Source organism: Phoxinus phoxinus (assembly GCF_949152265.1).
Source record: "Phoxinus phoxinus genome assembly, chromosome: 13".
Lineage (NCBI taxonomy): Eukaryota > Metazoa > Chordata > Actinopteri > Cypriniformes > Leuciscidae > Phoxinus > Phoxinus phoxinus.
In genome coordinates this window covers 14,316,076-14,340,244 of record NC_136888.1, presented here as the reverse complement: position 1 = coordinate 14,340,244, position 24,169 = coordinate 14,316,076, and the positions used below count along the sequence as shown (strand labels likewise).

General features: G+C 38.4%; 3 protein-coding genes across 9 annotated transcripts in view; 2 read left to right on the top strand and 1 right to left on the bottom strand.

The window, feature by feature from the left end:
- The window catches only part of LOC307008852 (zinc finger MYM-type protein 4), a 43,628-nt gene extending 41,747 nt beyond the window's left edge, over positions 1-1,881 (top strand). For all 4 annotated transcript variants that reach the window (XM_079632104.1, XM_079632103.1, XM_079632105.1 and 1 more), the window contains 2 exons: positions 37-160; positions 1,343-1,881. In XM_079632104.1, the coding sequence (XP_079488230.1) occupies positions 37-160; positions 1,343-1,553 (335 nt within the window). In that variant the 3' untranslated portion in view covers positions 1,554-1,881. The remainder of the gene's footprint in view (positions 1-36; positions 161-1,342) is intronic.
- Positions 1,882-9,621: 7,740 nt separating this feature from the next.
- gjb9a (gap junction protein beta 9a) lies at positions 9,622-17,901 on the bottom strand. The gene is made up of 2 exons (XM_079633474.1): positions 17,741-17,901; positions 9,622-11,128 (listed from the first exon to the last, which is right to left on the bottom strand). Exon 2 carries the CDS (start codon positions 11,106-11,108, stop codon positions 10,353-10,355), a length of 756 nt encoding a protein of 251 aa, XP_079489600.1. The 5' UTR covers positions 11,109-11,128; positions 17,741-17,901; the 3' UTR covers positions 9,622-10,352.
- Positions 17,902-18,557: 656 nt separating this feature from the next.
- Positions 18,558-22,301, top strand: ptp4a2a (protein tyrosine phosphatase 4A2a). Of its 4 annotated transcripts, none has more exons than XM_079632133.1 (8): positions 18,558-18,698; positions 19,812-19,888; positions 20,173-20,440; positions 20,613-20,774; positions 20,867-20,959; positions 21,063-21,193; positions 21,424-21,498; positions 21,587-22,301. In XM_079632133.1, the coding sequence occupies exons 4-8, from the start codon at positions 20,679-20,681 to the stop codon at positions 21,696-21,698; spliced, it is 507 nt and encodes a 168-aa protein (XP_079488259.1). In that variant the 5' UTR covers positions 18,558-18,698; positions 19,812-19,888; positions 20,173-20,440; positions 20,613-20,678; the 3' UTR covers positions 21,699-22,301. The 4 variants fall into 4 exon arrangements, with proteins under 4 accessions (XP_079488259.1, XP_079488258.1, XP_079488261.1 ...); XM_079632132.1 differs by having other exon boundaries at positions 20,543-20,774; XM_079632135.1 differs by having other exon boundaries at positions 18,575-18,702.
- Positions 22,302-24,169: the final 1,868 nt, after the last annotated feature.

The window sequence follows — 24,169 nt, the reverse complement described above, 5'->3', positions numbered from 1 at the left end:
TGCTCATAATATTTCTTGTGTTTATTGAACATCCAGCACCGGCTGTTAAAAGGAGGAAAGAGGAAGAGATGGTGGAAGAGGAGTTTTTGGAGATGCCTGAGAACGTGGAGAACCCCTTACGCTGTCCTGTCAGACTCTACGAGTTCTATCTCTCGAAATGGTGAGTGTTATTTTAAAGGTTAAAATGGTGAGTGTTATTTTATAATTGATTCACCATCATGTCGTTCCAACCCTGTAGATGACGATTTTTTTACTGCCAAATCTTATTGTTGGTTAAAACTATTAAAGGGATAATTAAACAAAACAATTAAAATGTTGTCATCATTTACTCAACCTCATTTTGTTCCAAACCTGTATGACTTTCTTTATTCTGCTGAACACAAAAGAAGATATTTTGAAGAATATGGGTAACCAAACAGTTGGGCCCATTGACTTCCATTTTATGGGGAAAAAAATACTATGGAAGTCATTGGGGCCCAACTGTTTGGTTACCCAAATTATTCAAAATATCTTCTTTTGTGTTCAGCAGAATAAAGTAACTCATACAGGTTTGGAACAACATGAGGTTGAGTAAATGATGACAAAATGTAAATGTTGGGGTTAAATATCACTTTAAAAATAGTTAATTGAAATAAAATAAAACAGATATTATATGAAAAACTTGACATACTAAAATGACTACAACTAAAATAATAAAATTGAAGTTTATAGAAATATTTTAAAAAGCATATAAAATAAACTAATATTAAAATTTAAACTAAAATAAAAAAATCACAATAAAAGCTAATTCAAAATATTAGTAAATACTATAACTGTATAAAAAAAATGACTCAAATAAAACTGCTGCTGAAGCTTTTAAATTACATACGCTGAATATGGCTCAGGTTGGACTCTGGTTACAAGAAATCAAGTTTAGCACTAAATTTGCATACATTTTAATCTCATAATGGTTTTGTGTGGCATCGGAAGGAATATAATGGCAAATAATAATTACTTTTAATAATAAAATGAACTACTTATAATGCTTTTTTTTCTTTTCTTTTTTGCATGCAAAAGAGTAGTTTGGATTTTCACATCTCATTTTGTTTCACAGAATGAAAATGACACGCATTTTAAATTTTTGAGTGAACTATAATGTGTTATATTACTCTCTACAATCTTGAGACTGAATTTTGAATCACAATTCTGCAGGTTCTTGAATGAAGCAGCTTGAGTTCTGCACACAAAATGAGCTTCATTCAAATTGCTCTTGCTTGAAGGAGAAGTCGCTTGTTTGGTCTTTTTCTGGTGCTTTTATTAAAGAGACATCCTTTGTAATGTTCATTCTGTTTTATATCCACAGCTCAAACTCCGTGAAGCAGCGTCCAGATCTTTTCTACCTGCAGCCCGAGGCGTCCTGCCACCCCAGCAGCCCTGTGTGGTACTCAGCCCAGCCATTGGATAGCACCATGATGGAGAGCATGCTCACACGAATCCTAGCTATACGGGACATTCATCTGGACTCTAAGCATCAGCAAAAGTACCTGGACTCGTCAGATGAAGAGAGCTCTTAATTAGAACCTACAAACTTTGAGACCTTGCTTTGAAAAAGAACTAAAAAAAAACATTTAATGACATCTACGTATTACTTTTATTCAGACGGGAATGGGATGAAAGCAGAAATGAAATTGTGCACAAGCTCAACTGACATTCCTTAAGTCATCTGTTCTATCATGAATGTTATAGACCTTTAAAATGAAATTTGGAGGGACTTGTTTGGTTTTTAGTCACAGTAGATATTGTTTCTCAGTATTTAGTATTATTTAGTGAAAGTTTTTTAAGTTTAAACATTCATCATGTCATTGTTGGTAACCTTTGAAAATATATGAATTCTCAGATGAATGGCTGGCTTACTTCTGGTAAGATTTGTTTGGGTTTCCGTTGATCTTAACATGTTTTCTGGACAATTGCTACTTTGTACACTTATTGACATGTAAAGGAACATTCACTCTGAAAATGTTCACAACCAGAAGTCATTTGTTTTCATTGAGAATTGGTGAATTGAGCACACTCTTGGTGATGCTACAGATTTATGGGAACACTCAGATACGTGACACAGTAAAGTTATAAATCTCATTTTGAGGGCATTTTAATGGACAAAAATTTATATATTCCCATGTGTGCAAGATGCAAAAAAAGACGTACTGGTACAGACGGCCTCGAAAGCTAATAGATGTACTAAAAGCTCCAATTCTGAACTCAGCTGGTCTTTAAGAAATATATATTTTAGATGTATCGCTTCTAGAAAAGATGTTAAAGCAACACGAATGAGTGCGATGCATTCATGGAGTCAAAGTGTCATGTCTCAGTCAATAGAGGGCAGTCCTGCTTTGTTAGTTCAAGTGACAGGACTTTGACATGGCAACAATGGGAATCAAATAAGCAATGTTTAGCCACATGATTATGCTGATATTTGCACAGATAGATGCAGCGCCAGCCTACGATGTAAAGCCAATTGTCATTCGCTACCATGGTAACAGAGACAAGAGCTGTTGCATGTGCTTCACACTGGATTCTGAATGTGCTGCTGCTTTTGAAATCGTGCAACACATGAAAAGCACTTATATACATGCATCAGCCTCCTTCAATAATGAAATGATTGTTAACCAGAACGTCCCACATCAGGACCTTTAATTTAACCTGCACTGACTTTAAGCATTGCCGGGATAATGTAAGGGGAACAATATATAAGTGAGGCAGCTGAACTAGATACAGTTGTAAAAGGGCAAGTGCTGTTTGTCTGATCACTACATCTCCTACCAATTGTTTGCACATTTACAGTTGGGTATGGCGGACAGAAAGATGGATCTCAGGGACAGATCACGTTTATATTGCCTGTTCAAAAAGAGTGTGTGGGCGTGCTCCGGGCAGATGAGGTGTGATTCAAGAGGGTTCGAGAATGAGAGGAGAGTGTGTGGGAGAGAGAAGTACAACAAAGACAGACAATCTGGCAGTGTATGACTGAATTGCCATTTGAAAAATGCAAAAACAATTTCAGACTTTGGTTTTTTAAACCCATGTAATTGGTGTAATGTGCTAAATGTTTCATTTAGATGAGGTTTTTATAAAAAAAATAAATAAAAAAAAGACAAGGATACTGGCAAATGCAGATAAGGTCTGATGAAAATCTAAGCCATCTTATTAGAGGTCGAACCAAATTGAGATAAAAGTGACTGAAAGGAAATGAAATGAGCGAGGCAAAAAAAAAAAAGTCCTAAGCTCTTGATAAGTGCTAAAGCCCTGAAGCTGCCTCAAAACTCAGGGGAGGGAACTGAGAGAGTGATAGTGAGGCAGTAAGAGAAAGGAGGGAGAGAGAGAGAGAGAGCTGCCGTTGGTGTTGATATAAGAGGCTATTTATCAAACCAACTGTGTTTCTGTATGACGAAGGACAAGACTGAGAGCTGCAAGATAATGCTGGAATACAGACTGGATTCCTGGACACTCACACTTCACACCTGGACCACCGGCGCACAAGGAACTTGGACTGTCCATCTGTCATCCTGCGATGCTATGATTGCCAGTTACGTCAGTGATTAACAACATGAAGAGAGGCAATGCAAAGAGACCATGGAGAAGTGTTATGTCACATTTGAATGAGGAAAAGAAGTGAGTTTTTGCTCTAATACTGCATTTTCGAAGTGTAAAGATGCTGCCTCAGGAGACTGGGAGCTCTAAATTTGGAACAGAACTACTTATATCTGACTAAACCAAGGGGATAGAAAGACCGCTTTTTTGTCAGTTTATAAATGAAAAGCTACTCTTTACATGGATATGTAAAGTGTACTGTCTCACAAAGTTGCTTCCTTCCCACTTTATGTTGCTGTCGAGCTATACATTTAAGGGAAGTATGCTTTATTTTTTGTATTTCCAGTGGAGGTACTGAAGCCATTTCTTGACTAACCACTTACCGTCACCTGAAGACTAGTAAGTTTCAGTTTTTTACCATCATCTGAAGACTAGTAAGTTTTTATTTTCAGTTTTTAACTAAATGAAAAATGTCTGTCTCCAATCATTTCTAAGAAGACTTGGTACACATGCTCTGGCAGCATCATACAATAGACTTCTGGAGGATTGTATTGGAGGTTGTGTAGAAGGCCATTGTCAAGAAGTGACACAATGGGGAAGCCATTAAGTCGTCCAGGCTGCTTACGGCAGAGCCCTTGTTGTTCAAAAAAAGTTGATGACAGGGAGGGCTACAACGAAGATGGGTACATACCTCAACGCTCCATTTATGACACAATGTGCATCAATGAACAGATCGACCACAGTTCAGCACACAGCACTCTGGGTTCGAGAAGGGGCCGAGAAACTGACTTCTCCAGTAATGGTTCCCTGGGAGCAGGTGGAGACATGTTTGACACAAGGTCTTCTGTGCTAGTCAGCAGTGGCAAAAAACTGGACGAGAGGTTCATATTTGATTCTCTGAAATTAGCAAATGATGAACTAAGCAAGTCGCCAAGAGGGTTTGTTAGGTCGGCATCCCCCAGCGTATCCTGCAGTTCGGCTCCAAGTGGATCCATGAACAAGCGGCTTCATCACCAGGAGAGTGGCAAGAAGGACAACCTCTGCCGTCACTCCTGGAAGGTTCTGTCTCCGCCAAAGTTCCCAGAAACTTTTGAACTCTCCCCAGGGGAAAAGACCTACTTAAACCCAGGAGTTGCCTTCTTTCCAAACAGCGTCACCTCCCCACAAATTTCACCCTTCTCTGGATCCCCTTTCTCCACTGGTACGCATACACCTTCTGTGTTCTTCTCTCCCTCCCCCTTGCCCTATCAGCAGTTCAACAGGCAATCTATACCTACCCAACCATCTTCACCAAGACCACCTCTGTCAGAGTTATCAGTCAGTGCCCTAATGTGTGGCCAAGAAGACCACAACAAACTAGAGATTGGCCAAGGTATGAGGGATGATGGGTGCATGGCAAAAGATAATCTGTTTCTGACTTTTAAACCTCAGAACATTGAACCTGAAAAAGAGCCGCTGCCGGCCACCCCAGAACCTGAAACTGACACAACGCCCCTTCTGCGCTCCCAAACATCAAAAAGACCTGCCGTATCCCCCACTCCAATGGAGTCCACCTGGCCCCGGCGACTGATTGGAAGGAGAAGGACTGTAAGACAAGGTGGTGCAGTTCACAACCTTCCAATTCTTCCCCCACTACCCTCTCTGCTAATGCGGAGTATCTCAGATAAAAAGACCATTCCTCGTCTTTCACCGTTCCCCGAACACCAGGGAAATGTGGATGGACATCGTGACAAGTCTACATTGACTAGAGATTTGAAGGATTGCTCACTTCAAGAATGGAAGATCTTGCGAGAACAAGAGGAGCGTAAAGCTGAAGCATCCAAAAATGAGAGTGTGATTGAGGAAGCTTTAGAAGAAGAGAGAAAAATGGTGCTTATACAGGAGAGCGCTGAGCCAGGCATTGATGAAAATACCACTCCCGAATGTGTGGAAGAAAACTGGGAGGCTGTGTTGGAGATGGTTAATTCACTTTGGGATGAGACATGGAATGAAGATTTGCAAAATGTTGGCTCTCTAAGGCGCTGGCCTCTTTTACATCCTCCATCGGGGTTTGGGGGCTCACAGGCTCCTTCTGGTACAAGCTCAGAACTGGGTGCTGAAGATATGTTGGAGATTGAGAAAATGAACCGAGAGGTTGTGGAAAGCCAGGATGATGACGAACCAATATTTCAGTACAATTTGCAAACATGTAAAGGTAAAAGTAATGTTATTGTTATTCAGCCAGGGGGCCATAAACTTGTTCATGCAAAGATCCCAACCAGTTTAGATCTTGCCACCATTGACGCTCAAATGGGTAACAAATACGACCATAGCGAATCACCAGATTCCCACCTGACGCTAGACTCGGATTCAAGTGGTGTCTACATGTCAAATCCCAGCCAAACGAGTAGAGAGGACATCACTTCAGATAATGACAGACCCATGTCAGATCTTGGAAGTATTACTTCACTCATTCAAGAGGAAGAGGGTAAGGACAATGTCCGAATTACTGGAGCATACTCTTCAATTCCAAAAGCAAATAAATTGGCAACTTTCAGCAAAAAAGATCCCTCTGGGCTGAGAGCTAAAAGCGTAGAGCTAGGAAGGCAAGCATTTTGTAAAGAGATTACAAGCAAAGCTACAGAAATAAAAGCACGCTTGAAACCTGTTGACAAAGGATCTCTAACCCAAGAGATTCATAACACTGTGAACACATCGACTGATTTACCTTTACCACTTTCCCCATCCAAACATGAGGCTAAAGAAACTGTATTAGTCAAGAGCGACACTGATCCATTTGTTACCACAGATAGTTTTGTCTACCTGGCAGTATCAGTGCTGCCCCCACCCCAGGAAAGCGTGACCAAACCTGCACTGGAGGAGCCATTGCCTCCTACTTCCTTTGCCAAACCTTGCCCTTACCCTGATGAATGTGACTTCCTCTCGACAGATAGTTTTGTTTACCTGGCTGCTCCTGACTGCCACCTGCTGGTTACAGGGGGACATTCAGTATATGGTGACTCAAAAGATTCAGAATCAGAGGACAGTGGTTCTAGGGCAGACTTTGTTACGGCCTCTGCGGTAGGAGGAGATAGCGATTGGGACTCAGACCTGACTGATTCTGATCCCGAGCCAAACTCTTCCAAGGCTGCGTGGGACTACTGGGAGGAGCTAGAGCAGGGGGTGCTGCAGGAGCTATTCAGCGACGACCAATCAGATGCAGACAAACTGCTCTATGGCAACCAAGCTCAGCAGTTTTCCTGCCAGCGTGGGGAGTTGGCTGCTATTGTTGTACAGGAGCTGGAAGAGGTGTCCTCACAGTACACACAGGGGGCAGAGGCACACACTGAGGTGAAGTCTGTATCCTAACTCTCATTACTGCACTGGCAAACCTATTGTATTAGAGCCCATTTAATAATTCTATTGCTAAACAAACATCATAAACAGGTATTTTCTTTTTGTTTTCCTCTATTTCTCATTATTTAATAATGTATATTTTATTTCAAAGTTGTGACGCCAACATCTACCAGTATTCACAATAAAATGTGGATGTGTTCTTGATAGCAATTTTGTTGAAGCACAGTTTAAGTCTTTCTTTTAAGCTACCTTTCTGTTTTAAAGTTTGTGTCATAGTGGACAGCTTTATGGGTTTATTGAGTTGTTATTTCAATGTTATGTTGACCAGTAAGTATTTGTTAACTGATAGGTTTGGCTATTAATAGGTGATCGTGGATGCAATGTGACTATCAGAGATCAAGCATAGGAGCTATAAATCTATTGCAGACTAATGTTAGATCAATAATAGATACACTATATGCTGTGTGCTCTGTATAACAATAATTAATGTTATATGTTACCGGGATCATTTTAAAAAACTGACTGTGAAAGGCAAATAGGCTGATTTTGACATTTAGACATATAAAGGAGCACAGTTTATAGCACAAATAATGCTTAATATGCAGTAAAATGTGTGTACTTAGCTCAGTTTATAAAGTTAAAATTCAGCAGGGAGAGTTGTTCCACTTTTTAACACATTGCAAAGGAAATGCATTCTGCCTGGGTTGTCAATAAATGAAATGTGAAGGATCTAAGTCTTCATTACTTCACTTAATTTCTTTTCATTCTTAGATTTTTACTTAGCATGCTGTTGGATTTTTACTTAGCATGCCCCCCCCCCCCCCCCCCCCCCCCCCCCCCCACCCCCAGCATCCTTTCCATTGCACCATCTGTCTCATGGCCTATATATATATGATTTCTCATGTGAATTATTTGGGATCAGAGTGAAGGAGCCTGAAATTCTGGTGGTTTTGTAGAGGCCAAAGGGGCTATTTTTAGTTAAATTAATTAGTTCAGTGTGAATGAGGCCAAACTGAATGCATTGTGTGCCAAGATAATACATAAGTGGGTCGTGTGCATGAGATTTTACTGCCGCCCATCGTTGTTCCTCAGTAACCTACATTATGCTTGTTTTGTTCCATCTGTTATGCTATGCATCAACAGTGTCACTGTTGTATCTGGGTCCAACCTGAATCTTTTGGCTTTGACCGAATATCCTGTAGCCAGACATGACATGCATTCCCATCACTGTGATGTCTCTATTATAGGTCTCATGAAAGACATGGTTTTAAGATATTTTCACCAGGTCAGAGTTAGTTAATGTGGAATGGTTTCAAACTACTCTAGAGGCAGTCGTGGCCTGACTGGTATCCCAAAGGTTGCTCGTTCGATTTCAGTACCGACTGAGGTGCCCTTGAGCAAGGCACCAAACTCCTAATCGCTCCCTGGGCGCCACAGCATAATGGCTGCCCACTGCTCCGGGTGTGTATCACGGTTTGCAGTGTGTGCATGTGTGTGTGTTCACTAACTTGGATGGGTTAAATGCAGAGGACAAATTCCGAGTATGGGTTGGCCTTCACATGTCACTTTCACTTACTCCTAATCGTACTATTTCTCCCTGTAACTTTATATGATTGGATACAGGAAAGGGGAACTCAACAGTTACACAACAACAAAATGGGCAAGAACAGAAAAGTTGGTGTAAGCTGCTTGTAAACTTGTATAAGCTGCTTCATGTTGTTTGAATCCATTTTGAAGATTTAGGGGTAAACTGAAGCATTCTCGGAAATAAATACACTTTCACCATGGTCAATGGACTAAATTTTATATTGTTTATATATATATATATATATATATATATATATAATAAAATGTATTTACTTCAACTCAAAGGTTTGGGGTCAGTAGTCGGTAGGGATTCAGAAGTCTCTTATGCACACCGAAGCTGCATTTATTTGTTTAAAAATATAGTAAAAACGATATTGTGAAATATGTTTACATAATTATAATGTAAAATAAGTTTTCTATTTCAAAATATTTTAAAATATAATTTATTAGAGTTTTTGATGATTGTAAAGTTCAAAAGAACATTCATTTGAAATAAAAATGTACTGTCACTTTTGGTTAATATATATACAGTATATACTATATATATACAGTATATACTATACATATATATATATATAAATACATTTACATACATACATACATACATACAGTATAGCAGAACATGTATAAGCAAGAATGTTGTGGTATTTCTAAAAGAGTGTGTGTGTGTGTGGGTGTGTTCTCGTGTGTGTGTGTGTTCTCGTGTGTGTGTGTGTGTGTGTGGGATGGATTGTTTGCTGTGTGCACTGAGTCGAAGCCAGGGCACATGTGTAGGAGGAGCAGCACAGAGTGAGTGAATCATACATTAGGACATTTGCTGTATTCTTTCTGGTCAATGTACCGAAGATTGAAAGATTATCTGCAGGTTAGCAACATGCACTGATGCTGTGAAAATTTTCAAGTCGGAAAGGATGAAAGAATCGCGTTTTTTCCCCTCACGTTATCATTGAAACATATTCAAATAAAGACCTACTCAATCTGTTTTTTTTTGCCCTTGGTGTGCAGTGTTGTACATTTGTGTGTGGTGCGTGAGTGAGATAGAAAAGGTAGGAGGCATGTAATCATTGGTTGCTGAAGGCAAAAGATCAAGAGTTGCTTCTTATGTAACATGTAAATGAAAGTGCACTGGGCACTGTGTGCTAAAAGATTTTATTTTTAAATGCATTCTAGGTACAAAAAGCAGTGTAGGCTGACTGAAATTTGGACAGAAAAGATCCAGAGAGCGTCAGATGAATTATACGGAGAGTTAGAAATGCTGTTAAGAGATTTGATGTGACATATTTGGCCTTAATGTAAGACATTTTAAAGGGATAGTAAACCAAAAACTGTAATTCTGCCTTCATTTACTCAAAGTATGACGTTCTTGATTCTGTGGAACACAAAATGAGTAGTTCATATTAGAACTGCTGTTGATGAAAGTGGGCCAAAAAAACACACACAATAAAACTCTGTTCCATGTCTTCTTAAGCCATATAATAGATTTGTGTGAGGGAAAAGAAAAGAACATGGAAACTCTTCTGAAAGAACACTCTTCTGGAGGCATGTAAATGTTCAGGTCGATACCATATTTGCATAGAGCAAGCTGACATTGATTGTGAAATATTTAGAGTCTAGCTAACCTCACCCAGCTTTTTTCCCTATTTTTAAATGCATTGTGCTTTTAAAGTTCATTCTAAAGTGCATATAAATTCTAACAAAAATCAATCAATCTATCTATCTATCTATCTATCTATCTATCTATCTATCTATCTATCTATCTATCTATCTATCTATCTATCTATCTATCTATCTATCTATCTATCTATCTATCTATCTATCTCCCAATCTCAATGAGGTTGTAAAGGTTTTTCAACATACCGCTGTCATTAAAGAGCAGTCTTGTCTATTTTAGTGTCCTTTAATTTTTGTGAACTCAGATTTTGGCTGCTGGAGAGAGTGGGATCCGGCCTTTTAGATCGTTGCGGTGGTGACTGTGACATTACACAGTATTTCAGTATACGCTTTCCAATGAGATAAACTATTTCGCAGATACACATGAAGATGCAGAGAACAGAGGAGGCCACCATGAAGAGGGTGAAGATTTTCTTCTCTGTAGGGCGCGAGATGAAACAATCCACCGTATTTGGACAAGGGTCCAGCGAGCACTTGGTGATGCGGGGGAGGTCATAGCCTTCATAGATGTGATGAAGAATATAGAGAAAAGCAGCATCAAACACCGCTTTAAAGATCAGGCTAAGCAGGTAGGTCCACCAAAGACCCCCGCGTTTTTTTCCAGGGTTGGCGTATAAGTGGTTGCCCTGGTGAACGGCGATGTACTTCTGGTCTTTTTCCTCTCTGTATGTGACGTGGGCCACGACCATGAGCGACGGACATGTGACAAAGATGAGCTGTAAGGCCCACAGACGGACGTGAGAGATGGGGAACGTGCTGTCGTAGCAGACGGTGGTGCAGCCGGGCTGCCTGGTGTTGCACACGAAGGTCTCGTCGCCCCAAACGCGCTGAGCCGCCACCACAAACACCAGGACACGGAACACAAACACCATGGACAGCCACACTCGACCAAACACTGTCGAATATTTATTTGCCCCGCTAAGAAGGGACTCCAGTCCTGACCAGTTCATCCCTGATCACCAACACTGTCCTGCAATAAACACAGTTATACATGATTAATCATAACACTCAAAAGAGACACTTTTGCATAATATAGGGCATTTTAGTTTGGGTCAACGAATCTCTTGACAACTGGTGTCATGAATTTATGATCTAAATTTAACCAAAAAACTTAATGGGGTTTTTTTTTTTGGTCATTTTTTTGTGTTGCTGATTATCTTTTTAATTAGCCAGTGGAGATTTGGTCTTCGATTAATATTTAAACTCCAGAGGCATTTAGTCACGCATAACAGGTTCTTCAGATTGTTTCTAAAAATCTCATCAGAAAGTTGGTAAAAAACTGATTCTGTTCCAAGCACTTTAAATGTAAGTTATGACAGGTAACTTTTTTTTCTTTTTTTCTATAATAAGGTTTTTTTGTCACAAGGATGACACATTTCAATATAACAAGCCAGAGTTGACACGTTTTACCAAACAGGTTTTCACATGCTCATTATAAATTATTGCTGTTTTGATTTTGCTGGCAGAAATGTGGATTTGTCATAATGCTGGATCACACCATGGGTTTGAGGTCTCAGCTGCTCCCACGTGTTTTTAGCATTTTTGTCATAAATTGTATGTATGTATGCTTGTATATATATATATACACTTACCAGCCACTTTAGGTTAGGTACACCTGTTCAACTGCTTGTTAGCACAAATATCTAACCAGCCAATCACATGACAGCAACTCAATGCATTTAGGCATGTATGGTCAAGACAATCTGAGCATCAGAATGCAGAGGAAAGGTGATTTAAGTGACTTTGAACCTGACATGGTTGTTGGTGCCAGACGGACTGGTCTGAATATTTCAGAAAATGTTCACGCACAGTCATCTCTAGGGTTTACAGAGAATGATAAAAAAAAAAAAAACATATCCAGAGAGCGGCAGTTCTGTGGGCGAAAATGCCTTGGTGATGCCTTAGATCAGAGGAGAATGGCCAGACTAAACGAGATAAGCAACAGTAACTCAAATAACACATATTTATTTATAATATATGAAGACTTTTTATGCTCACCAAGGCGGCATTTAGTTAATTAAAAATACAGTAAAAGCAGCAATATTGTGAAACGTTATTACAATTTAATGCAAGTTAATAATTTATAACAATTGTTTTCTATTGTAATATTAAAATGTAATTTATTCCTGTGATGGAAAAGCTGAATTTTCAGCATAATTTCTTTAGTCTTCAGTGTCACATGATCCTTCAGAAATCATTCTAATATGCTTAATATTTTTGTGGCAACTGATACTTTTTTTCAGGATACTTTGATGAATATATAAATAGTAGGGCCTAAAATTAACACTCGGCAAGCACCAAATGCGAGTAAAACTCGGTGTTGGCGAGTGTATTAAACGGTGTCAATCGCCAGTTGGCCAGTAACGTTTATGAATTCTAGCAGTGCAATGTTGTGAGAACATGAACGTGAACAGACGTAAACGACGCTCGGGACAGTTGACTGGCTAGTGCTGCATCGTCACGAAAGTTGAAGCCTTGTCAATTTAAATATTCAAGGACAAGAAGACGCAAAAGGGAACTCAATTCGTTAGTCATGTCCTGTATGTCCAATTCACAAATAGTGAATTGAGCTCTCTTTCTTCTTGCACTTGAACAGACAAATTCACGCAAAAATGCCCATCTTTGCAAGTATAGTAAACATAGTCAGTTATGGCTTAAGTGAACATAAACAGTCGAGAAAGAAAACGCATATCAGAATTTTGGATCCGTGCATTAGTCTTAAAGGGACAGCAGCCTAATAAACAACAAAAAGAAATAAGAAATCACTCACTGCTCTTGACTAAATAACTTTTGTACCTTCGATAAGGATTAAACAATGTTTATTTATAAGACTGTCCAGTGTCATTTTAAATTTGATTAATTTATTCAATGTCTCTACTGAAAGCTACTGTCTGTTACTTGTCCTTAATAATGTTTTTTAATTTATATTAGTTACTTAGGCTAATAGTTTTGGCTGTGGTTTCGTAGTTTTATGTGTGTGTATAGTTGTGGTCAGAATTATTGGCACCCCTGGTAAATATGATTGAAGATGGCTATAAAAAATAAATCTGCATCCTTTTGATCTTTCGTTCAAAAAATTAGCAAACATTTAACCTTTCATTGACTCTCAGATCCATGTTGGTGCTTCTTCTCTTAAGTTCACCCCACTCATGTTCTATATGGTTCAGTTTAGGGTACTGGGACGGTCATGGCCGAAGCTTCATTTTGTGCTCAGTGACACATTTTTGTGTTGATTTGATGTTTGTTTTGGATCGTTGTCCTGATGGATGATCCAACCACGGTCTATTATAAGATTTAGCAGAAGGCGTCAGGTTTTGATTTTTTATCTGTTGGTATTTGCTGGAATCCATGATACCATGCCTCTGAACAAGACGTCCAGGACCTCCAGCAAAAAAATAGACCAACAACATTAAAGATCCACCAGAATATTTAACTGTGGTCATGGGGTACTTTGTATCCCTGTTTGTTGCACCAAACACATCTGGTACGTTTGCTGCCAAAAAGCGATTTTTTAGTTTCATCTGACCATTAAATCTGGTCCAATTTAAAGTTCCAGTCGTGTCTGACAACTGAATATGGAGTTTGTTTTTGGATGAGCGAGGAGGATTTTTCTTGAAACCCTCCCAAACAACATGTGTTGATGTAGGGGCTGTTCGATTTTTTTTGGGCTTTCTGACACCAAGACTCAATTAATCTCTGTAAATCTCCATCTTTGATCCTTGGAGAGTCTTTGGCCACTCAAACCATCCTCATCACCGTGCATTGAGAAAATATAGACACACGTCCTCTTCAGGCAGATTCATAACATCTTTAGTTGAACAACGCATATTTATTTTTTCAGCCATCTTTAAACATATTTACCAGGGGTGCCAATAATTCTGACCACAACAACACACACACACACACACACACACACACACACACACACACACACACACACACACACACACACACACACACACACACACACACACACACACACACACACACACACACACACACACACACACACACACACACACACACGGATTTGTTTGTGTGTGTGTGTGTGTGAGTATATATATATATTTGCCTGAAAAAAAGTTTAAAAAAAAATCTCAAATGTAAGTCATGGAAATCATTGAGTTATATTCTACCAACTCTTATATTTCCAAATATATATGTGGTCTTGAAGATATTATCCTGAAATTTACATTTATTCACTATTAGTAGTGACTAAAATTGTCATATGATGTGACATAAATGTTATTGTGTATTAAAATAAAAAGGGGTATAATGTGATAATGTAAGTCAATTTATCTTGATTCTTTATCATTACTATATAAAGTATAGCATTTCTTATAAGCAAATATGTTACATTTTGCATTATCAACATATTTCAATATACTTCAAATTAATTTGGGAATACCTTGTTATATAAAAGTACCAAAATGCTTGTAACCTTTGCTGTCACTATTCCCCATCTGTCACATTGATGATTTTATGATTAATAACCAAAAAGCCTTAATTTTTTTCAAAATTCTGAATGTCACACCAATTGACATGGTGTCACGCCATATGATGAATCACACAATCTGTATGCAAAAATCTGTATTAGCTGCATTTAACAAACAACCAAACTTAGTTTGACGAGTAAATCATTGTTTACAGCAAAATCACAAAATTGTTTAAAACAGTGAGTTCTACTCAAAGTAGCAAAGAATTATGTTTATAACACATTAATTAATACAGTTACTGTATGTTCGATGTTGCACTTTTTATTTTAATCTGCTGAATATTAACTACATGAATTCTGATAATCTTTAGTGAATCATTGAACATTTTTTTTAATTTAATGCATAATAAATGAATTTCAAAATGATTTAATCTCTCCCTGTATTTCCTTGTTCTGTCTGTACTAGCCATCTCTCCCATCTACTGAAATCTACCTCAAACTGAAAAATAAATAAATAAAGGGAAACATTTGAGTGACAAAATGCTGTAGTTTAACATGGATTCAGCTTGAAAATGGGATAGTAGGGAAGTAGGGATTCACCAAATTGAGTTGGTGTATATATATTAAATATGTGAATAATATAGTATCAAAATGTGTTAAAAGGATGAAATATTCAATAAACTTAACTAATAGCTATAAAGTATCTAAGACCATTATTTATGTATTTAAATGCAATTCATATCATATAGTGTGACAAAATAATCATATGGTGTGACAAGAAAATACTGTCACACCTTATGATGTTGTGTCACACCTAATGAGGTTTCATGTACTTAGCATGACATTAAAGCCACACCGTGGACTTTGTGACCTAAAGAGTTAACGCATACAAGTTATTTTAAATGATTCCTCAGGCCAATATACAGCGTTTGACACTATTAATGCTCCGAGCGGGGCTGCCCTCTTGAAATACCGCCTATGTAAGTTTGGAGAAGACGGACCGTCGTTGGCCAGGTCATGTGACCTGGAGAACGTATCGCTTTACGGCCGTCCATTTATTAAGTGGGGCTGCGTCCCAATTCGCATACTATCCGTCCTAAATAGTATTCGAAAGTAGAATTAGTACGTCCCAAATCGAAGTATGTTGAAATAAGTGTTCCAAAGAGACCCGGATGGTCAACTATTTCCGGTCAGAATCCGAAGTGCAGATCGATGCACACTCTAACGGCGAATATTGCCCACAACCCATCGCGTGTTGGGCGAGGATTCGGTTAGAACTACAAACACGAGTGAAAAGTGTTAAAAAACTACAGACCTGGAGGACGCGCGAGTCCGGCGTTATGTAGAGAGGTTTAGATAAAGGGGTTTGAGTGATTAATTATCAGTATCTAACCTGACGAAAATGTATTTATTCAATATTGTCCACAATATATTGCATCTGCAGCAGCATTGTGAACTTTTGTAAAGACACGTTTAGCCATTAACTTTTAAATGCATCATTATATTCAAATTGCAAACACATGAGGAGAGTCTCCGCATGAAAGACACGAGACTGGCCGATGAACGTGCTACTACATTTCTCTCCAAAACGGTAGGAAATTTAATTAGATTGAATGGAGGATTTTAACTGTGACAAGATGATTGACAGGGCAGTTTACAGTGACAGAATGCACGCGACAGATCTGTCCGTTAAAGATGACGAAGTAGTATGTCTCAAAGCTTGCCTACTTTTTTGCTACACACTCAAAAGTATATACTTTTTCTTCACAAAAAGAGTACATACTTTTAGGTCGTAGTATAAGTAGGCGAATTGGGACCCAGCCTGGATGTCTTTTAGACTTTTGCGACAGTGCTGCGGAGCTTGTGGCCTCTAGGGGCGCTAGACGTGAAAGTTCTGCAAAAGTTCCGCGGTGTGGCTTTAAGCAATGTGCTTTTATGCTAACATGCTAAAACCATGCTAAATACAATATGACAATATAGTTTTAAAGTTTCAATATTGACTGAAAAGTAATTTAATTTGGGCATTTTTGTGTAAAATGCGTCACACCAAAAGACACACAAAAGGGAACTGAAGCAGGAGTGCCGGATATACTTGTTTTTTTTTAAAAACACGAAGAGAGAAAACTCATCTTGTAACTTTCAGTGTCCTTCTGAGGTGTTGTTCTTCCTCCTGAAAGAAGGAGGACCCCCACTCCCCAAAGGTCTCCAAACAATTGCCCGTTTAAATTTTTTGGGACAAAATGTTTTAGTTAAGGGTGGCTTCAAAATATTATGCCTGAACTTTTAGTCAAGCAGACTCACAAGTAGACATCCGGGTTATCAATATATGATTGAATAAACAGAAAATTTATTAATTTTCTTGTTTTTATTTAAAATCAAATTTTGTGAAATGTGCTTGGGACAGTCACGCCATATGAGCTTTTTCTGGTTTGGCTGAAAATTGTGAAAAATGGAAGATTAATCCCATGAATGCTGTATGTTCATATAAAACAGCACTTTATAAACAATATCACCACAGTTTTTTACATATTTTTCTATCATTTACTTAACTTTGACACATTGGACCACAAAAAGGCCATGTCATGTCAACCACCCAACATGCGCAATAATACAAAATTTTACTAAATAAATTACTCAATAATGTATCAATTTAATTTGTGATTCTAAGCCTAAACAATGGTCTTTTTTACTGAATAAATAAGCTTTCCATTGATGTATGGGTTGTTAGGATAGGACAATATTTGGCTGAGATAAAACTATTTGAAAATCTGGAATCTGGGCCGGGGTGCAAAAAAATCTAAACATTGAGAAAATCACCTTTAAAGTTGTCAATTTATGTTCGCGATTTTGCGGCATCCACTCACAAAAATATATATTTTCACATATTTACGGTAGGAAATGTATTAAAAAAATATCTTCATGGAGCATTTTTTTGGCATACAAGAAAAATCTATACCGGTAATTTTGACCCATAGCTACAATGTACAATGTGACCCGTGCTACGTGTGTCAAGTTTTCTGGTCCAGGGTCACATATAAGCATAACTAAACTTGTGTAGGCCTATTTCATACAGCTTACAATGTTGATATAAGACCTATCTTTGTAATTACTCAGTAATAATAAATAATACATAGAAGAAGAACTTACCGTGTTTTACAGCAAAACGGGGATGCATTGAAACAGGAACCGCAAAAAAAAGGAGGATAAGGTAAAACTAAAATCCCCAAACAATCCTGTCCAACCTGATATGGGGACTCGCCGCGATACCTGCCCGTAAGTGTGTTGTTCACAGACGAGACACCTGTGGTGATGAAGCAGCTTCACCTGGAGGGTGTGGAGCTGCTGGACTGTGGGTGGTACTGGTGCATCATGGTATTATTCATTAGATATTATCTTACAGACGGGACTGTAATGTGAGTAGGCCTATTACTAGTGTCCGTATTTGCAACAAGCCTTGCTGCCTTCTTGTCATGTGTCATCACTGCCACACCCAGCAAACAGCAAACATTATAACATACAGGAAAACATACATTACATTTTTCACTAAGACCATTTTAATCATAATATGTTAATACTAGTACAAACTGACACTGCATGGATATAATGTTATCGTTTGGCTGTGAATTGAAAAAAATAAATGAATTCATGCTATAACTCTTTCACACCAGGAGATGGTGTCATAAACTCATCTTTAAAAATCTGTGCAACTTCCAAGCTGTATGGGCAGGTCTTGCTTAACGTAAATATTGCATCTCCAATGTTTCAATTAGATGTTTATTTTAATAACCAGGTCAAAAATAAATAAATAAAAATAATATTAACAAACAATGATAACTAACAACCATTAAAATGTACAGGGCATGTCTTCATAAGAAGAATAAACGTGATTGGTCGAGATTAAATATGATAAAAATGTAACATTCGAGTGTAAAGGTGTGGGTTTATTGGCCACGTGACTGCGGCCAGCCAATCAGCGGTCATCTGTGCTGACCGGAATTGTCGCCTGGTTACGGGAGCTCTACGGTAGAGGAGAGCTAGCCGGCTAGCAGCGTCTCTCAATCCGCTTTCTCTTTGTCACGGTATTCATATCTACCGTCAGCTTTCTGTAAGTATGTATATGATATCATATTTATATTTTCCTGTTATTTATAAACATCTAGATGAATGATGAATTATTAACTTGTGCGTGTATGTATTTAAACATATACGCATTTAGCAGCTAAAACACATATGCTAGCAGAACAAGACCGAACTAATCTCGTAAAAAAACATTTGGTTATTTTTTGAACAATGTTTACCATTCTAATGTATTTATAATATGTTTCTTATAGTATAAATATGTATTAATTATTTACTAAACAAGGCTGTTCATTGATGTTACCGACTTCTGTTTTTATGAAATCATATTCACACAATGATGCAGTGAGTGTTAAGTGCATTGTGGTGATCTTGTAGAGATTAACAAAATAAGTCTATTATTTTGAATTAAATGGTTGTTTAATTTGTCTTCAACAACATGTGTGGTCAGCAAATGTGGAAACCCATTGTGTTCCATGCACACATATTTCTTTGTCTTAAAGGGATAGTTCAACCAAAATTGCATTTTGTTTGTGTTTGTAATTTGCTGTCCCTCATGTCGTTCCAATCCAAAGTATGATTTTATTTCTTCCGTGGAACACAACACAAAGGAGGATGTTAGATAGAACGACATCCTCAGTCACCATTCACTTTCATTGTGTAGGGGGAAACATGCAAAGGAAGTCAATGATGACTGAGGCTGTCACTCTGCATAACATTTCCCTTTGTTTTCCACAGCAGAAAAAACAATTCTATGGGTTTGGAAGAAGGTTGGTCAATGACAGATTTTTCCAATTTTTGTGTGAACTATCTCTTTAAGAATGAGATAATGGTCAAAAATAGACTTGGCCAGTGGATGCAGTGAGTGAGATATAAATGTGTAGATTGGCTTTAGCATTTTTGCTCCTTTATATGTACCATTTTAAGATTCATCTGATGGCGTATTCATATTTGAATGCAATGTCAAATGTCTCTGTTAAATGTTATAAAAGATAAGCTTTTATAACATACATCTGTACTAACACAAATAGACGAGCACTAGCTGTTTTCCTTTTTTTCCCATTCCTGACTTGTTGGAGCTCATTCTGGAATGAAGAAAAGTCTTGTTTAGTGCTTGTTTTATGTTGATTATCTTTTCTAGGTGCAAAGTAGAGACAGTCACGAATGGTGAAGATAGAATGCTGAGTTCTCAACTTGTTTTCTGTTCACTTATTGAAAGTAAGTGCCTGATAGGAGATAATAATTACAACAACTGCTAAACATTTTCCATGTAGACCACCATGTTAGGATGGCCGGTATGCTTTTATGATGAGAGAGTTTATAATCCATCGAATGGGTAAAGTCAATATCAACTGCAGTGGAATGAGGTCTCTCTTCAGCTGTAGGCTACATCCAGTAACCATTTGGTGTTAATGGTGACATGTTTTGATTGACTGCACTTGCTGGTTGTGATGGTTTAGGATTCACTGCCCTGGTTATTCACTGTCATTTTCTTATTCCAGGCTGCACATTTATGGCGTTTGTCAGTGTGAGTGGAGACTTCTGCCAGGCACAGCACCTGGTCATTGTGGACAAGTGAACAGAGGGCCTGCCATATGAAGATTATACTACCTGACTGCCCGTCTTACATTCTGCACTTTCGGGGAGCATCCTTTTTTTTTGTCCAAAGTTGAAGTGTATGAATTGGTTCGAGCCAATCCAGGTACTAGAGAGCGAATCGTTTTTCCCTCTCTCTAGTGCCAACTGATCATCTCTCTTCTCCTGAATGGGGTAATTATAAATTGCGAATCAGAAGGATCGTCCCCTTCTTTAGTATTTATTTTAAAACCGTGGGAGCGTGAAAGTGGTTCTTCTCCTGTTCCCCTTTTTTAGAGCATTCAGAGATTTGCCTAAAAGTCAAAAGTGCTTAGATATTTTGAAATCATTACTTCTACCCCTGTAGAAGATTCGGAAGTTGTTGGGTTCTCCCAAAAGTCAAGTACTATTAAAACTTCATTCGAGTGTCAAAATGAATCGCCCTGCTCCTGTTGAGATCACTTACGAATGCATGAGGTTTCTCATCACCCACAATCCCACCAATTCACAACTGACCAAGTTTACAGAGGTAAGTCTCTAGATGGTTGAGGTTAACAGGAATACCAATATTAACGTGAGTGGCAAAGCTGAATATTTCTTTTATTTGTCTCTGTCTATTAGGAACTGAAGAGCTTTGGAGTGCAGACGCTCGTCCGGGTTTGTGATGCAACTTATGACAAGGCACCAGTGGAAAAAGAAGGCATTGAAGTTTTGGTGAGATTTGCTATTAACCCCTAAAGAGTGATTGTTGCATATGTTTTATGTACTTCTCTCCACTCTCATGATCGCACTTAAATTGAAATGTGTTTTTCTTTAGGATTGGCCTTTTGATGATGGTTGTTCGCCCCCTGAACAAATTGTCGATGACTGGTTGAACCTTCTCAAATGTAAATTCAAGGATGAACCAGGCTGTTGCATTGCAGTACATTGTGTTGCTGGATTGGGACGGTACGTATTATCAGGACAAATGTAAATCACATTTACAGATATGAAATGTTGCTCACTGATCTTACACTGTCATTTTTTTAGTTATCTTGGACCAAATGTGCAGTAACACGTTCTTTTGGAACATTTTGTGATGTGATGTGAACTTCAACATGTATCTAGATCAGTTAGTGACCTGACTTGTGCCTTATTTCAAATAGTTTTAAATGACACAGCATTTTTTTTGTGTGCAGAGCTCCTGTCTTGGTGGCCATAGCCTTAATCGAATGCGGGATGATGTACGAAGATGCCGTCGAGTTTATTCGTCAGTGAGTCACAAACAAAGTTTCTTTTCTCCTTTTCTGTAGGATATGATTTTGTTGGTCTTTTTGTGACGTTGATGATCATTTCTTTTAGGAAAAGGCGTGGGGCTTTTAATGCCAAACAACTAATGTACCTTGAAAAATACAAACCCAAGATGCGCCTGCGCTTCAAGGATGCCAATGGTCAAAACTGCTGCGTTCAGTAGAGCAACATTCGTCCAAAGGATCTTTGGAAACTATTGACATTTTTATTGTTAGTGTTGTTACGATCAGTTTTTGTTTGATTATTATCTTGACTTAGACCAGGATTTTGCTGTATTACAGTGCCAAGCACACAAACAGGTTACACAGCATTAGTGTTGTGTTTTTTTTTTTGACCGAACAGTCTAGCCAATCATGTAAACTCACAGGCAAAGTGGGGTATCACTAGTGATGTTTTTCATTGTGGCAAACATATTGGTATAACGATTGACTGCAGTTGTTAGTGTTTTATGCCCTCTTTAAAACTAGGTGTCCCCTGTTGTCTGGATTGTGTAACAATATCCTGCAGTACCTACATGAACAAATCACTTTGGTGGTGAATATCTGTCAGCTTCTCCAAAGTTACATGGGCACAACTACTGTATCTAATGTTAAAGATATTAAACATTCCAAGATATATTCACAGCACTGTTGGACACTAGATTGTGGTGGTCAGTAAAATGGACATGATGCAGATCCTAGATAATCCAATCAACAAAAGAATGAGATAAACTCTAAACTGATTGAAATGAGTCATTCAAATAATAACAATAAAAAAAAACAATTTTATTTTTGTTGTCATGTGTTTTTTCTTCTTCTCTAATACACTAATTTGGCCATAATGCAGGTGGAAAATAAATTGTAAGTGTCAGATTGTAAAACTATATATCGTTTTTATCGTGGTATTGAATTATTTCAATATTGATGTAGAATGTAAAGCATTTTAAACAATGCCATTGTGCTACATTAGGACGTTTAAAAATGATAATATCATGGTAGGCCTACTTTTGTAAAGGATGTATCTTGTATTATTACACGTAATCGACTGAACTGCATTACTCTTTCCTCTTTAAAAGAAAAAGTGATGAATGGAATCCTTTTTTTAAAGAATTATTTTTTTAATCGATAACAAACGCGGAGAATATTCGTGTAATTTAGAGCATGTGGACTTCACTCTCGGTAGTGTTTTCTTACCTTGACCACGAGTCGGTGCAATGCAGATTTACTGGACAGACAGTCAATGCATGTTGTCTCGACCGGAAACTTACTATGGTGAGGGAATGGCTCATGCATATTAATTACTTTGCGTGTCTGGACGGTTTGGGAAAGTTTTACCCGTCATCGTCAGTATGGCATATTTAATATTCATGAGCTAAACCTTCACATTAGTAGGATTCGTTATTTCGTTGTCCGGACCGCTTAAGACCTATGGCAAGCCGTTTTAACATTATTCTTTAAAAAACTTTTTTTTGTTTTGTTACTAATAATTATTTAATTTCTAGTAGCCTATCACATTAATGGTAATGACTAGGAATACTTGTTTCTCACATGCTTTAACATATTCCTTTGCTACATGTCCCAATGTAGGCCTACCTATTTCATTCTTAGTGCAAAATAATTTTCTCAGTTTAATTTTATTTTGATCTGTGGTTCACATATTAAGGCTCTGTGTCCACCAAAGCGTCCCCCGGGAAGCTTTGTTTCTGGAGGATGGATTACCCCCTTGGTCATGCATAGGGAGCATGTGAAACCCGAGGGAGGGGTTCTAGCAGACCAATCACAGCGCTTGCGTCCGTGTAGATTTGAAGCGTTGTTAAATTTTTTGGAGAGGTGCACGTCAGAGTGTGCCGAAGGTTACGCGCGCTACACACAGCCTACGTAAGGCTGATTTATACTTCTGCGTCGAACTGACGCCGTAGCTACGCCGTAGGCTGTGTGTAGCGCGCAGAAGTATAAATCAGCCTGTACCCTGAACCCCTCCCTCGGGTTTCACACGCTCCCTCTGCATGTGTAATTGTGCGTCAACGCGGACAACGACGCAGAAGTATAAACGAAAACCAACGCGTTGCCTACAGCGTAGTGGCTCCGGCGTAGGTCCGACGCAGAAGTATAAATCAGCCTTACGGCGTAGCTACGCCGTGAGTTCGACGCAGAAGTATAAATTGGGCTTAGCGTCTATTTTTACTGGCCACCGAGAGTTGAAGAATGTTCAACTTGAGGTAAAACGCAGATCTCATCACTGTCACTTTTCACCCAGCCGTCCAATCACAGTGGAGGAGGGGCGGGAAAAATACAACATTGACCAACTGTTACATTATATCAACGTCAACAGATGACAACAAGCAGAATAATATTAAAACAGGAGCCAGAGCAAATAGCCTACTTTACACTGTATAGCCATTGTTATATAGAAACAATACAGAAACAAACTATCTGTGAAATTAGATGCTATAACACTTCCATGGATATTCTGTATCATCCGGAAAAAAAGCTGCACTGCCGAAACGCTTTCAAGCGCCCACAGCTAGGCGTTTTCAGCAGAGCATCTAGCGTTTTCAGCTGGCTAAAAATGCTTGGTGGACACACGGCCTAACTGTTGACTTCTAATAGGTAGGTCTACCTGTTTCAGTCATTACTACTTATTATTTAGGTAACA